The 13,997-nt window shown below is 45.0% G+C and overlaps 1 protein-coding gene across 1 annotated transcript; it reads right to left on the bottom strand.

Annotated features, from left to right (window-relative positions):
• PABPN1 (poly(A) binding protein nuclear 1) lies at positions 7,139-13,997 on the bottom strand. Its single transcript, XM_013966873.2, has 7 exons — positions 11,581-13,997; positions 11,111-11,225; positions 10,339-10,406; positions 9,756-9,862; positions 9,204-9,291; positions 8,970-9,121; positions 7,139-8,046 (listed from the first exon to the last, which is right to left on the bottom strand). Exons 1-7 carry the CDS (start codon positions 11,929-11,931, stop codon positions 8,007-8,009), a joined length of 921 nt encoding a protein of 306 aa, XP_013822327.2. The 5' UTR covers positions 11,932-13,997; the 3' UTR covers positions 7,139-8,006.

Here is a 13,997-nt window from a genome sequence, read left to right as displayed (position 1 = left end):
GTGAGGAACAGTGTCAAAGAGGCATTTCAAAGAACACACTCTTTGCATACTGCTAGAAAAAGGTCCAAGTAAGGAAAACAAAAATACTCAGGAAGCTAGCGCAGCTCCTGGAGCAGGGTAGGTAAGAGACAGCGAGCCTCTCTGGCTTCAAGCAAAGAGGTAAAAGCAAAAAAAAAAAATGGTAGCATTTGGGAAGCATCAGGGAAGCACAGGGAAAGATCCAGTCCCTCCTCCCCAAGCAATTCATGGTCTATGTGGAAAGGAACAATGTGTGTCGCTGCAACTGGCACCTTGTCAGTTGCTCTAAAATTCACCAACCACAGGATCTCTCCTTGGATCCTTATCAGTAGCCCATGAAACGTTATTTTCATGCTTTTCCAGATGGGGAGACTGAGGTTTGGACCTCAGTCACTTTTGCAGTGACTGGTAATTAGAGTAGCCAGATCTTGAGAAACGAGAGCCTGCAATCTTCTTACTGCATACTTTACTTCTTACTGCATAGTAAATAATTCTAAACACCATGAAAGAAAGTATTACTTATCCTGTAATATTAAGTTGAGAAGGTACCCCTAGGAACCTGGAGATCATTTTCAGACAAACAAGGAAACAGCTACTTTCCCTGAAAAGGCTGTACTGATGGAAATGTGAACTGCTTTAGAAATGTTTTAGTTGGATTCACAACTAAAAGCCACAATGGATTATTGAGGGAGAAATTAAAAGGATATACAGGTTGACATTTCTAACCTTAAAAAGTTACATAAAGTGGTATGAAAGCCACTTCCATTCTTCATTCTGTCAACAGAGCCTGGCTACCTTGCAACTGATTTTTACTGATTATCCACTTTCTGGTGCTGCCTCAGGTCTGGGGAGCATGGTCCTGGCCTGCAAGAGCTCAGAACACTGGGAGATACTTACTGTCCTATACAGAACATGCACAGAAATGGAACAAGTGCTGTAGCACCTCAAGGAGGATTGGATATATCCTATTGGAGGAAGTCAAGGAAAGCTTCTCAGACACTTGGATTGGGCCCTACAGGTAAAGCCTTGAGCTTGCCAACGACAGAAAGGAAGAAGAAACAGTGCAGACTAGAGGCAGGACAGAGCATGGTACACACGGAGAACACGGAACGGAGAACACGGCACACACAGGGAACCTCGGAATGGAGGGCAGCTGCGAACACCCACAGCTAACACTGTGCTCATCAGTGAGAGTCCCAAAGCTTCTCCCCCAGAGACTAGGAACAGGACAAGGATGTCTGCTCTCACCACTTCTATTCAACGTTGTCCTGGAGGTTCTAGCTGGAGAAATGAGGCAAGAAAATGAAATGCAGGCATACCTCGAAGATACTGTGGGCTCAGTTCCAGACCACTGCAACAAAGCAAATTACACAAATTACTTGGTTTCCCAGTGCATATAAAAGTTATGTTTACACTGTATTGTAGTCTATGAAGTGTGCAATAGCATTCTATCTATAAAAGACAATATACATACCTTAATTAAAAAATACTTCATTGCTACAAAATGCTAACCATCCCCTGAGGCTTTAGTAAATCGTAATCTTTCCATTGGTAGAGGGAGTGAAATATTGTGAGAAATGCTAGAATTGCCAAGATGTTACACAGGGACATGAATTAAGCAAATGCTGCCTCAAACTGGTGCCAACAGTCTCATTTAAGGCAGAGTTGCCACAAACCTTCATTTTAAAAAAAAATGTAATTATCTTCAAAGTGCAAAAGTAAAACCCAATAAAATGAGACATGCCTGTAAAAAGCACCAAGAAAGGAAAAGACGATGCAAAACTATATTTGCAGATGACATGATCTTATATATAGAGAATCCTAAAGAATCCACACCAAAAAAGAAAACAACCAAAAACCTTTAAGAACTAAACAAGTTCAGCAAGGTTACCAAACTTGAGATTGAACTTGGAGGACACAAGATCAATATACAAAATGAACTGGGCTGTTTTGGGTTTTGTGCGTTTTTTTGTTGTTGTTTTTTGCCACACCATGCAGTTTATAGGATCTTAGTTCCCCAACCAGGGATTGAACCTGGGCCCCCGGCAGTGAAAGTTCGAAGTTCTAACCACTGGACCACCAAGGAATTTCCAAGATCAGTTGTATCTTTATTTTTTTTATTGTATTTTTATAATAACTGCAATGAACTGTCTGAAAATGAAATTAAGAAAAGAATTCCATTTAAATAGCTAAACCTCAAATACTCAGGAATAAATTTAATAAAAAGAAGTACAAGACTTGTACACTGTGTTCATAGATTGGAAGACTTTATATTGTTGAGATGCAATCTTCTACAAATGGATCTATAGATTCTACAGAAACGCATTTCTCTGCATTTTCTGTATAGGATAGTAATTATCTCCCAGTGTTCTGGCAGCACCAGACAGTAGTGGAGAATCAGCAAAAATCAGTTGCAATCCCTGTTAAAATCTTAGCTATCATTTTTGCAAAAACTGACCAGCTGATTCTAAAATCCACATGGAAATGTAAATAACCCAGAATTGTTAAAAACCATCTTGAAAAAGAGCAAAACTGGAGAACTCATACTTTTCACTTTCAAAACATGTTACAAGGGGCTTCCCTGGTGGCTCAGTGGTAAAGAATCTACCTGGCAAGGTAGGATACACGGTGTAGATCCCACGAGGTGTGGAGCAGCTGAGCCTGTGCTCTAGAGGCCGAAGACGGTAACTACTCAGCCTGTGTGCTACGAGAAGCCACTCACTGAAATGAGAAGCCCGTGCACTGCAACAAAGCGTGGCCTCCATCCACTGCAACTAGAGAAAAGCCCTGCATCAAGACTCAGTACAGCCAGGAGTTAAAAAAAAGACAACTCCAGTAACGAAAACAGCATCCTACTGGCACAGACATATAGATATGAGACTCCAGAAATAAACCTGCACACTTAACAGTCAACTAATTTTCAACAAAGGTGTTAAGACTATTATTCAGTGGGGAAAGAATAGCCTTTAAAAAAAATTAGTTATCTGTTTATTATTTTTGGCTGCACTGGGTCTTCGTGGCTGCACTCAGGCTCTCTCTAGTTGTGACGACTGGGGGCTGCTCTGGTAGCAGTGCAGGGGCAGAGCGAGGGCTCTAGGTGTGTGGGCTTCAGCAGTTGCAGCATGTGGGCTCAGTAGTTGTGGTGCAGGGGCTTAGATGCCTCAGGGCGTAGGGGATCTTTCCAGACCAGGGATCAAATCAGGGTCCCCTGCATTTGCAGGCGGATTCTTAACCACTAGACCACCACGGAAGTCCAGAATAGCCTTTTTAACAAACGGTGCTGGAACAAATCCATGATTTGCATGCAAAAGGATGAAGTTGGCCCTCTACTCATACCATACACAAAATGAATTCAAATGGATCAAAGGCTTTATATGACAGCCAGAACTATAAAACCCTTAGGAAAAAAACATAAGCATAAATCTTAGGGACTTTTGTGCTTCAAAGGACACTATCAAGAAAGTGAAAAAAACCACCCACAAAATATGAGAAAATATACTTGTAAATCATTTATCTGATAAAGGTCCAGTATGCAGAATATATCAAGAACTCTTACAACTCAACAATAAAGACAAATAACCCAATTAAAAGGTAGGCAAAGATTCTTACTAGACGTTTCTTCATAGACGATATACAAAAGGTCAGTAAGTACATGACAAGATATACCCAAGAGAAATGAAAACATATGGTCACACAAAAACTCATACACAGATGTCTGGAGCACACATTGCTAATGGTCAAAAAGTGGGAATATCCCAAATATCCAACAAATGATGAACGGATAAACAAAATGTGGTGTATCTATATAGTTGATCCTTGAACTTGGGGGTTTAGGAATGTCGACCCTCCATGTGGTTCAAAATTTGCAAAATTCTTACAGCCTACCCTCCATGTCATAGGTAGCTCTGCATCCATGGGTTCAACCATCGACCAGGTACTACTCTAGTACATATTTACTGAAAAAGCCCACATTTAAGTGAGCCCATGCAGTTCATGATCAACTGTATAATGAAATATTCATCCATTAAGAGGAATGAAGTATTGCTAAAGGCTACATGGATGAACCTTGAAAACATGCTAAATAAAAGCAGCCAGGCGGAAATGGCCATGTATTATATGAGCCCATTTACATGAAATATCCAGAAAAGTCTTATCTGTAGATAAAGTGTATTAGTGGCTGCTTGAGACTCAGAGCGGGGGAAATTGGGAATGCTTGCTAATAGGTATAGGGTTTCTATGTGATGAAAATGCTCTAATTAGGTAATGCACCATTAGGTAATGGTGATGATTATACATATGTACATATATAAATAATATGGTTACTATAAATACATCTACTAAATATTGCTGAAATTTAAGTACACTTCAAAGGCAAATTTTATATCTCAAAAAAACCAGACATCCATAGAGCCTTCTGGTGGGATGAAAGTCATAAGTCAGAAATATTGCAAGCTTTCTTCAGCAAATAACACAATTTCCTTTACTTAAAAAAATTTTTTACATCTTTTTAAGAATTTTTATTTCTTTGGTTATGTTAGGTCTCAGTTGCAGCACTCAGGATCTTCAGTTATAGTATGAGGGATCCAGTTTCCTGAAGTGAAGTCGCTCAGTCATGTCCGATTCTTTGCGACCCCATGGACTGTAGCCTACCAGGCTCCTCCGTCTGTGAGATTCTCCAGGCAAGAGTACTGGAGTGGGTTACCATTTCCTTCTCCAGATCTTCCCAACCCAGGGATCGAACCTGGGTCTCCCACATTGCAGGCAGATGCTTTACCATCTGAGCCACCAGGGAAGATTGACCAGTTTCCTGACCAGGTATCAAATCCGGGCCCCCTGCACTGGGAAAGTGGTATCTTAGACACTTAGACCACCAAGCAAGTCCCTCAAGTTCCTTAAGGGTCCTTTAGTATCTCCTTTTTCTGTGACAAATTTGAGCACCTAGAACAGTGCCCAGTACTTGGTTAAATATTCAAATGTCTGTTGAATGAATGATTACCATAGGCATAAAGGGGAAAAAGGCATTAGCTGGGTCAACATTTTAAAACTAGATAATATGAGAAAGGCTACTCATCTAACCATGTAAAACCGAGGAAAGCTATGGCATTATGGAAAAAACCCAGCCACTGCTTTTTTCTATTGCTGGTGACAAGTTGGGCAAATTCTGAGAAAGCACTGGGCTGTCCTCATTCATTTTCTATCACACATTGCCTCTGATTCAGACTCACTCTTAGACTGGCTTCCCTAATCTCTCCTCAAGGACACTTCCTGCCTACAGAATCCAAATGAGATTGGATTTATTCCTGCCCCTTGCGTAAGACAGTTTACTAGGAATGATTGACCGAAAACCAACCAATCTTTTTCAAGGAAAGCAACTTGCTTCTCAAGCTACTTCCTCTAAAATCACTGAGGATGATACATGAATAATGAAGAGACCAGGTAGAACAGGAAATTTAATTCTTGCAAGGATATGAATCAGCAGGTCCAGGATAAAGGGACCATCCAAGGTGAATTAACACTTTCTGACCACCTAAGTGGCAGGTGCTGTGAGGCCATTACAAAGGCACAATCCATGCCCTTGAATTTTTAGTCTAGTGGGGTAACAGGGATGGAATCACTTAAATTATCAAACCATTAAGTTCCAAAGAGAGGAGCAATTTACCCTGAGTAGAGACATGATTCTTTTTGCCCAGGAAATCAAGTTAGTTTCCTGGCTGTGGTATTTGGCTTATACACCTTGGCTTCTATCTTAGGATTCCGACAGAGTAGATGTGGTATGCATAGCAGGATAAACAGCAAAGAGCAATACATGAAAATAAAGTAAAAACTCAACAGGAGTGCACAGTGTATCAGATGTGCAGCAGGATGTGGCAGGAAAATCAATCAGGATCAAAATGGGAGAAGCCTTAGTTCCACACCTAACAGCATATGGGCCTTTCCAGAAACATGAATTGGAGCCACCGATCTGCCACACCACTACAATGAAGGTAGGAATTGGTCAAACAGTTAAAGCAGAAGACATATAGGATACTGAGAACTTGACTGAACACAGAATTATAGAAACTACGGTTCAAAAAAGCAACTCACCCTTCCAAGATCAAACAAGTTTATGGAATTTATACATCGACTTACTGCCCCCTGGTGGATAGACAATACCTCCCCAGCATTAGGAACATCAAGCATTAGGATGTTGCACATTTTCCTAAGTTACTTATCCAGTCTCTTGCTCATCAGCCTCTGAAATTTCCATACTCAGCTTAGAAGACATTGTTCTAGTTCAATCTAGATAGAAGACTCCCAAATATCTAACAAAGGATGTAACAGGTAGTACAAATGGTCAATTACTGGATGGTCAATACTGACCTGAAATTTCAAGCCATTTCAGAGGCAGACGAAGGCTCCATGAATATGGAAAGCTGTTTCTTTAACCTAAGATTATCAAAAAAAGCATCTACATCAAAGTCAATCATGAACAAAACATCGTAGGAACAGAAGTGTTCTAATAAAACAAAGGTTTAAATATTTAGAAACCCTATTAAGTAATGCAGCCTACAAAGGGTTGGGGAGTGTGATGCAGCACCCAAGGACTTTTACTTAGAATATAAAATGGAGAAATCAGGGTATTAATATGACCAAGCAGCTGAACTAAAGGGTATTCAATGACCAGTCGTCCTAACGGAACCACCCAAAATAAGTTAGCTGAACAAAACAAGTGGCCACAAATTGCTAGACAATGTAAGCTTTGCAGTTATCATTAAACATTACTTTTCACTTTTTGAGGGTACCTTGGGGTGGAGAAACCAAGAAAGGCTACCCAGACCCCAATGTAATCTAACGCTGGTATGGGTAATTCATTTGTACATAAATCTTACTAGCCATTCTTTTACATTCCCAGGCTCAGTTAATTCACCTCTCAAATGCCAATCAAGACTGCATGATTTTCAGAAAATTCAAACTAAACACATAATGTTCCTGCTAGTTGTAATTTTAACTCCTGCTCCTTAATTTAGGTTGCAATTTCCCCTCCACACCACCAGCATTTCCAGAAATGAGAATTAACAGCCATCTGGGACTTAAGAAAGGACAGGTAGATAAACAATCCATACACCCAAAAGGCCAAACATTTTTTATTTTCAAAAACAACTTTATTCATGACACATATTAAAAAAAAAAACTCCCACCCCCTGGAAATGCTAAAAAAATAAACAAAATCCACCTCCCACCTCCCTGTTCCCACTTCCTCCCATTCCCTCCAAATAAAAGGGAAAAAAAAAGGCAAAGAAAAACAAAACAAAAAAACTGAAAAACAAAAAACACCCCAAAACCCCCCAAAACAAGGTAGTGCATTCCCCAGGGGAAAGGGGAATTTACACTGGAGCCGCTGGGAGCGGAACGGAGATCTTCCGGCTACAGAAACCTGCAAAGAAAGACACTCAAAACAGAAAAAGAAACACAAAAGGAAACAAAATAGATCACCAGGCAATCTGGAGGGGCAGGGAGCCAGAAAAGAGGGGCAGGGTGGGTGGCAGACCTGGCAGGACAGGAGCAGGCAGGAGGGGACTGTGAAAGTTAGGAAGATGGAGGGAAGGTAACAAGCAGAACAGTTTGGTGTCCTTCCAGAGCCCTGGGTAAAAAAACCCCTCCTACCACCCATGCCCACCTACCCTTGAGCAGCCCCCAAGGGGGCAAAGGGGAACAGGGAAACAGGGGGAGCAGCTTGCGCGATTGAGACGTGTCCATGGCGAATCCCCAAAGTGAATGAGCAGCCCCCTGCCCCACTCCCTGGGCCTTCCCCTACTCCCCAAAGCAGGTCCCTCCTCAGCAGTTAGTTATGGGATTCTCCCCCCTTCCACAGTATATCTTTTTTTAAAAAATATTTTTTTTTCCATCAAGGTCATCTTCTGTTTTTCTTTTTTTTTTTTTTTAATTCTTTTTTTTTTTTCCTTCTTTCCTCTTTTTTTCCTCTCTCTCCTCCTAATACACACTTTTTTTTAGTAAGGGGAATACCATGATGTCGCTCTAGCCCGGCCCCTGGAAGAAAGAAGGAGAGTTAGGTGTTAACATGATCACTAAAGAGTTCAGTACAAGCCCCTCCCCCGTGGGCCCTCGCCCCAGTTACTGTGAAGGGAAGAGGGGAAAGAGGTTGCCAAGTCCTAAAACTGATCCCCACAATCCCAGAAACAGTGACACACCTGGCAAGTGAGAGGGGAAATTAACTGTTATTACTTCGCCAAACAGTGGCAATAAAAAAATACATCTGAGACACAAGGACAAGAAAAAGGACTCCTTGTTTATCCAGTTTTCAGTTCTCCACAGCTCTTAAATGCAAGGCTCTCACCAACAGATCTTCCCTAATTCCTCCATGGAGCAGAGAGGCAAATCTTGTGAAAAGCCAGTATCTATCCACCTAATCCCTCTATTTAAATGTACAAAGATGGAAGTGCAGAAACAACATGGACGCCACACCAGGCCCAGCATGCACATTAACCTTGCAAAAGCCTGGCTAGTTATTATAGTAGTAAGTATCTTGATCCTCCCACATAGCGTTCCAGGAGGATCAACTAGCCTCTGGTTTTCTTCAACCCTTCCCTATCTCTGGGAAACGAAGCAAATGTCCAAGCAGTACTTTCACTGCTCTGAGGCCCTGTTCTTCCCCGGCCTCCTGTGTAAACATTTTCACTGCCATCAACTTTCATGGAAAAAAAAAAAAAAAGGCTGGGAGAAGCAGCATCTCTCAGAACAGGGTGGAGAGATCCAGCCCTTATCACCAATTCCGGCTCCAGAAAAAAGATGAGACTGGCCGCCTGGCCTGCAACTACCTTCCTCACCCTGCACAGGCAGGAGACCAAGTCCCTGGAACCAAGGGGGAGGGTAAAGGAGGGAGGTTCCTCAGGTGAGGAGAAAAGGAAGGGTTCATGGGAGGCGGGGGAGAGGAGCAGCCCATCTATCCTGACCTGTAGACGCGACCCCGGGGCCTGCTGTTAAAACCACTGTAGAATCGAGAGCGGGAACTGTTGTAGTTGGTGGTTCGGGCACGGTATCGGGCTCGTGGGAAACCTCGGTCTGTTGTGCTGATGCCTGGTCTGTTGGTTCGTTTAGGGATCACCTGAGAGTGGCAAGCACAACAGAAAGCCTCAGAGTCAACCTGGGGAGTTTACTGAGAACCAGAACGATGGGATGGGGCTTACCTTGATCTGTCTTCCTCTAAATAAGGATTCATCTAAGGCCAGGGAAGTCCTCACTGACTCTTTGTCTGAGAACTCTATATATGCAAACCTGAAAAGAGTAACTGTCACTTTATCTGAGGTCGAAAACAGGAGCTCATAGGTAAAATCCAATTTGCAGGCATGCTTTGAGTACAATGTGTTCATATTTTTAACTACTTGTCCAAAACAATTCTTAATGGAATCTTTAATCATAATTTGTACCTACTCCTAGAAAATTATAAAATAGGATACAGAGGGCCCTGGATTTCCAGAGGGTGGAAGAAGGTGAAGCCAAGCAGAAGCCACCCCTCCATTCTAGTTCATGATCCCACCCACACCCAGCCCTCATCTTTGTTACCTCTTGGGCCTCTGAAAGCAACTTTAAGTATAATCCCTGATACATAACACTAACGCTGTATCTTAAAAGATGAAGACTACTTACTTTAACATACAGTTAACTTACTGCTCAATATAAAGCATAATTTACGTACTTTTTAACTGTGGTTAAAATGACCTCAGCTTCCCCACACTTACCCTTTGGGATGGCCACTAAATTTGTCACAGAGTATAGTAACGCGGTTGACTGAACCACAGCCGTGGAAGTGTGCTTCTAGCTCTTCTGCTGTTGCACCATAGTCCACCTGTTGGGGGTACATTTCACAGGCAATAGGCAAACTCCCATCTTGACAGACACCCTGCCAAGCCTTTGGGCTGAGCCATCTTTGCGACCCCATGGACTGTACCACGCCAGACTCCTCTGTCCCTGAGACTCTCTAGCCAAGAGTTCTGGAGTGGCTTGACATTTCCTTCTCCAGGAGATCTTCCCAACCCAGGGATAGAACCCACATCTTTTGAGGCGGCGGGAGGACTCTTTATCACTAGTGCCACTTGGGAAGCCCCCAATATACACCAAAGCACATCAAATCTAGTTCTCTAAGGAACTCTTCTCCTAACCCCAGAGCCTCTGCTAATCACCATTAACTCTCACCTCATTCTAACCTTCCCTCCACTCCTTAAACCCACCACCTATCCTGGAAAGAGTTTCCATCAAGACTCCTACTAAATAATCTCCCAAACTAAGAGCTCCCCCAACCCCAGTCAAGGCCCTCATACATACATTGCCAACATAGATGGAACGGGCATCAGCCTCCATCTTCTCCTCAATGGACATGATCACTGGGCCAGCTTTGAAGAAAAAATAATCAGAAAACAACCCTTGTTTTCTACTTGGGCAATATATGCACCACTACCACCACCATCACCACCGTTAGTAAAGGCAAATATTTTGTTCAGTTCCTTGCTGTACCCATTACCTAGAAAAGTCTAGCACACAGTAGGTGCTTACTAAATATTTCACAAGTTATTGAACAGATGAATACATCCTTAAAATTCAAAGAAAACAGTAGATGAATCCCCTCCTGCTCCCAAATCAAGTCCCTATTGTACCCTTGGTTGAAATGATTTGAAAAATGAACAAAATTAAGTGGGCTGAGACTGGACATTTTGAGATTAGAGGAGAAGCCCCCTGCAGCTGGGCATTTTCTCTTAGAACTCCTAACTAAGGGGTCTTGGACTGAACGAAAAACTAGTAGACTTGAAGGTCAAACACCAGCTGGCAACCTCCACAAAGAGTAGAGGAAGACTAAGAACAAAGAGCAACACATTTGTAACAAGGACAAAGGGAGGCACAAGACTACCATCACGAAAACACAGGCCTTGTCTCACAAAGGTCAGAGAAACGCACAATGGACTATGACCACGGCAACTGCCCAGTAATTGCTCAGGCGAGCAGCTCCAAGGTTCCGAGTATCTAATTCCATATAAACCGTACTCTCATAACCCTTCCCATCCGAAGACCTGGGCTCCGCGTGCAACCGCCAGTTACTCACCATTGCCCGGAGGTGGACTCATATTCATCTGCTTCTCTACCTCGTTCTGTAGCTCCTTTAGCTTCTCAGCTTCTTCCTCCATCTCCCTAACTCGAGCTTTGATCGCTTCCAGCTCCTACAATGAGTGGGGAGGGTATGGAGAAGAGCTTAAGAGGAACCAACGCAGGGGCTCTGCCCTGCTCTCGATCCGCGCGCGGCCCCAGCCATGCTCGGCCATTTCCTTCGCCCCATGCGAGGGTCGTGAAGAAAAGAAAAGAAAGCTACCTTCTCTAGTACAACACTAAGCACCCATGACGCCGGAGTCAACCCGGCTGGGCCCCTTCTGGCGGTCGAGGCTGCGTCCCCGGCCCGGCCCCAGCCACGTTATTCCCCGCCCACCCCCACCCCCTCCCGCCTCCCGCTCGCCCGATCTCTGTGCCTCCCGTGACCCGGCCGGTCGCCGGCCTCCTCGCTCGCCCTCTTTCCCTCACCGGGTCCTCAATGGCGCCGTCCCCCGGGTCACCCTCGACCAGTCCCGGCTCCTCCTCCTCCTCCTGGTTGCCGGGGGCTCCCGAGCCAGGCCCAGGGCCCGGAGCTCCCGGGGGGGCGCGGGGCCGGGGCGGCTCCTCTTCGGGCTCGGGCTCCGGCTCGGGCTCCAGCAGCAGCTCCTCAGGCTCCAGTTCCTCAGACTCCAAGCCGTTCCCGTAGTCCCCAGCGCCCCCCGGGGCCCCCTCCCCGGCCTCCCCACCGGCCCCGGGCACAAGATGGCGCCGCCGCCCCGGCCCGGAGCCCCGACCGCCCGCAGCCCCCGCTGCTGCTGCCGCCGCCGCCGCCGCCGCCATCGCCGCTCAGACTGGGGCCCGCCGCCCAGCGATTGGAGAGCTGCGCCGGCTTCGCCGAGGATTCATTAGTCAAACAGCCTGCCCGTCACCACGAGCTAGGGCTCCATTGGGGGATATTACTTGGCAATCAAATAAGACCCCACCCCCTAAGGCGGGGAATTGCGCCAAATTCTCAAATCCCGGTAGGGGAAGTCGGTCTGTCAATCAACACACGTCCCACCTCCTCTCAAGTCCTTAGGTAATAATAACGCCAAGCTGTGACGACGTTACTGCTTCTCCCCCGCCTAAGGGAGGATCTGCGAAGTATAACGCTCGGTGATTGGCCGCTGGCAAGGCGACGGGAAAGGAACAGTCTTCCGATCGCCTAGCCGAAGTGGCTCAGTCTCAGATGCCAATTGGCTCGCGAGATTCGAAGAGCTGACACCCATTTCGCGACAGGTGAACCTTGCCCCCGAACAGACAGCCGGGCTCCCATCGAGGGAAACCCGAGGTCACATGACTAGTCTTTAGGAGGCCGCCATCTTGATGCTGCTGGTTGCCAACTAGTGAGCTCTTGGAAGCTAGAGGCCGGAAGCTGCGGCTGTTCCTGGAAACCGGTCTTCTATCAGGAATGCACCAGTAGACGGGATGTTGCAGCAGAGGGTTCTGAACGGCGCTGTCCAGGAAGGAGTTTACCTTACCTACCTAGGTTTTTGGCACCACTATCTATCCACCATCTGTCAGGTCTCCCCAAACCAGAAAGCAGGGAGTAATCCTCACTCCAGTACCAGTCGTGAGTCTTCTATGTGCTGTCTTTCTGCACAGGCATACTTTCCAAGCATTCTGTTCATGCCCCAGTTTCAGCCTGTTCTGCTTATTTACAGCCCCTTAATGGATCAGCTTCCAATGGGTCACGACCCCAGTTCACACCAGATAAAATCTCAAAACTCCTTAGCTAGATCTTAGAGAACTCCAGACCAGACTACTTCATGAATGTTATTTCCACGCTTTTCATTCCAGTGGGTGTGCCTCTGCATATGCAGTCCCTCTTCAACCAGAGCAGACCTCATCATCACCTCCCCTGCAAAGCCTTTCACTAGCCTCCCCTCCTCTCCCATCACAAGCGGGCCTACCTCTTCTGAGTGCAGCCTTTCCTAGCTAGTGCTTGTGAGAGCTTGGAGATGAAAGGCTGGTCTGTAATTATATTTGCATCTCCACCTTAGGGCAATATGCCTAGCACATAAGTGTCCAGATAAATGTTTGTTGACCAGAAGATACATTGACTAGGGATCTGGATGTCACCCTTCATTTACCACGCTTCCCGAGACTTCAGACCCTGGTTCAGACCCCAGAGGAATTCCACCACACCATTGCACTCTGAGATACCAATGAAATCTAGCCCTGCAAGACAGGGTTGCCATAGTTTAGTGGTGCTCCTATACATTTATTAAAAACGAAGGAATGGCGGTGCTAAGTTGGCAAGAGGGATAGTTATAGCCAGACCAAGCTACAGTTTGAAAGCCAGATTCACCTGAGCCTAACCAAGTAGTTACTGAAACAACCTGGAGAGGATGTGCATAGCTTGGTAGTGGGTTTTGGATAAGAGGAGATTCCTATTAGCAAACCAAAAAGTCAGAGCTTCACAATATACCCCACTCTTCCCCTCACCCTCAATTTCCACCCCCACCCCCACCCCCACCCCCTCACACACAGATCCTTACCTCAGGAACAGGAGAACTTGGAACAGAGTCACAGTTGCTTAAAATTTCACCGCAAAATACCTCATGAACCATCTCAGCTTCACTGGTCTGAGAGAACTAAGCTTAGCACCAAAGACAAGCTCTAAAACACTGAGTTGGCTGGAAGAAAAATCTTTTCTACTGATTTTAACCAAGTCAAGACTTGGATGTTCACTGGTACCTAGTTTAAGAAAGCCAATTAAGGGAAATGGGATTTTTAAAATAATGCCTTTATCCAATTTTGTTAAACATTTGATTTTGTAACAGGCATCATCCTAGACTCCTTGTTATGTTATCTCATTGGATTCTCAAAACAACATGAAGTAAGGAATCACAAATCCGTAGTCT

The sequence above is a fragment of the Capra hircus genome, chromosome 10 (genome assembly GCF_001704415.2).
Source record: "Capra hircus breed San Clemente chromosome 10, ASM170441v1, whole genome shotgun sequence".
Taxonomy (NCBI): domain Eukaryota; kingdom Metazoa; phylum Chordata; class Mammalia; order Artiodactyla; family Bovidae; genus Capra; species Capra hircus.
The sequence above is the reverse complement of the archived record's forward strand: the minus strand, read 5'-3'. Positions and strand labels throughout refer to the sequence as shown.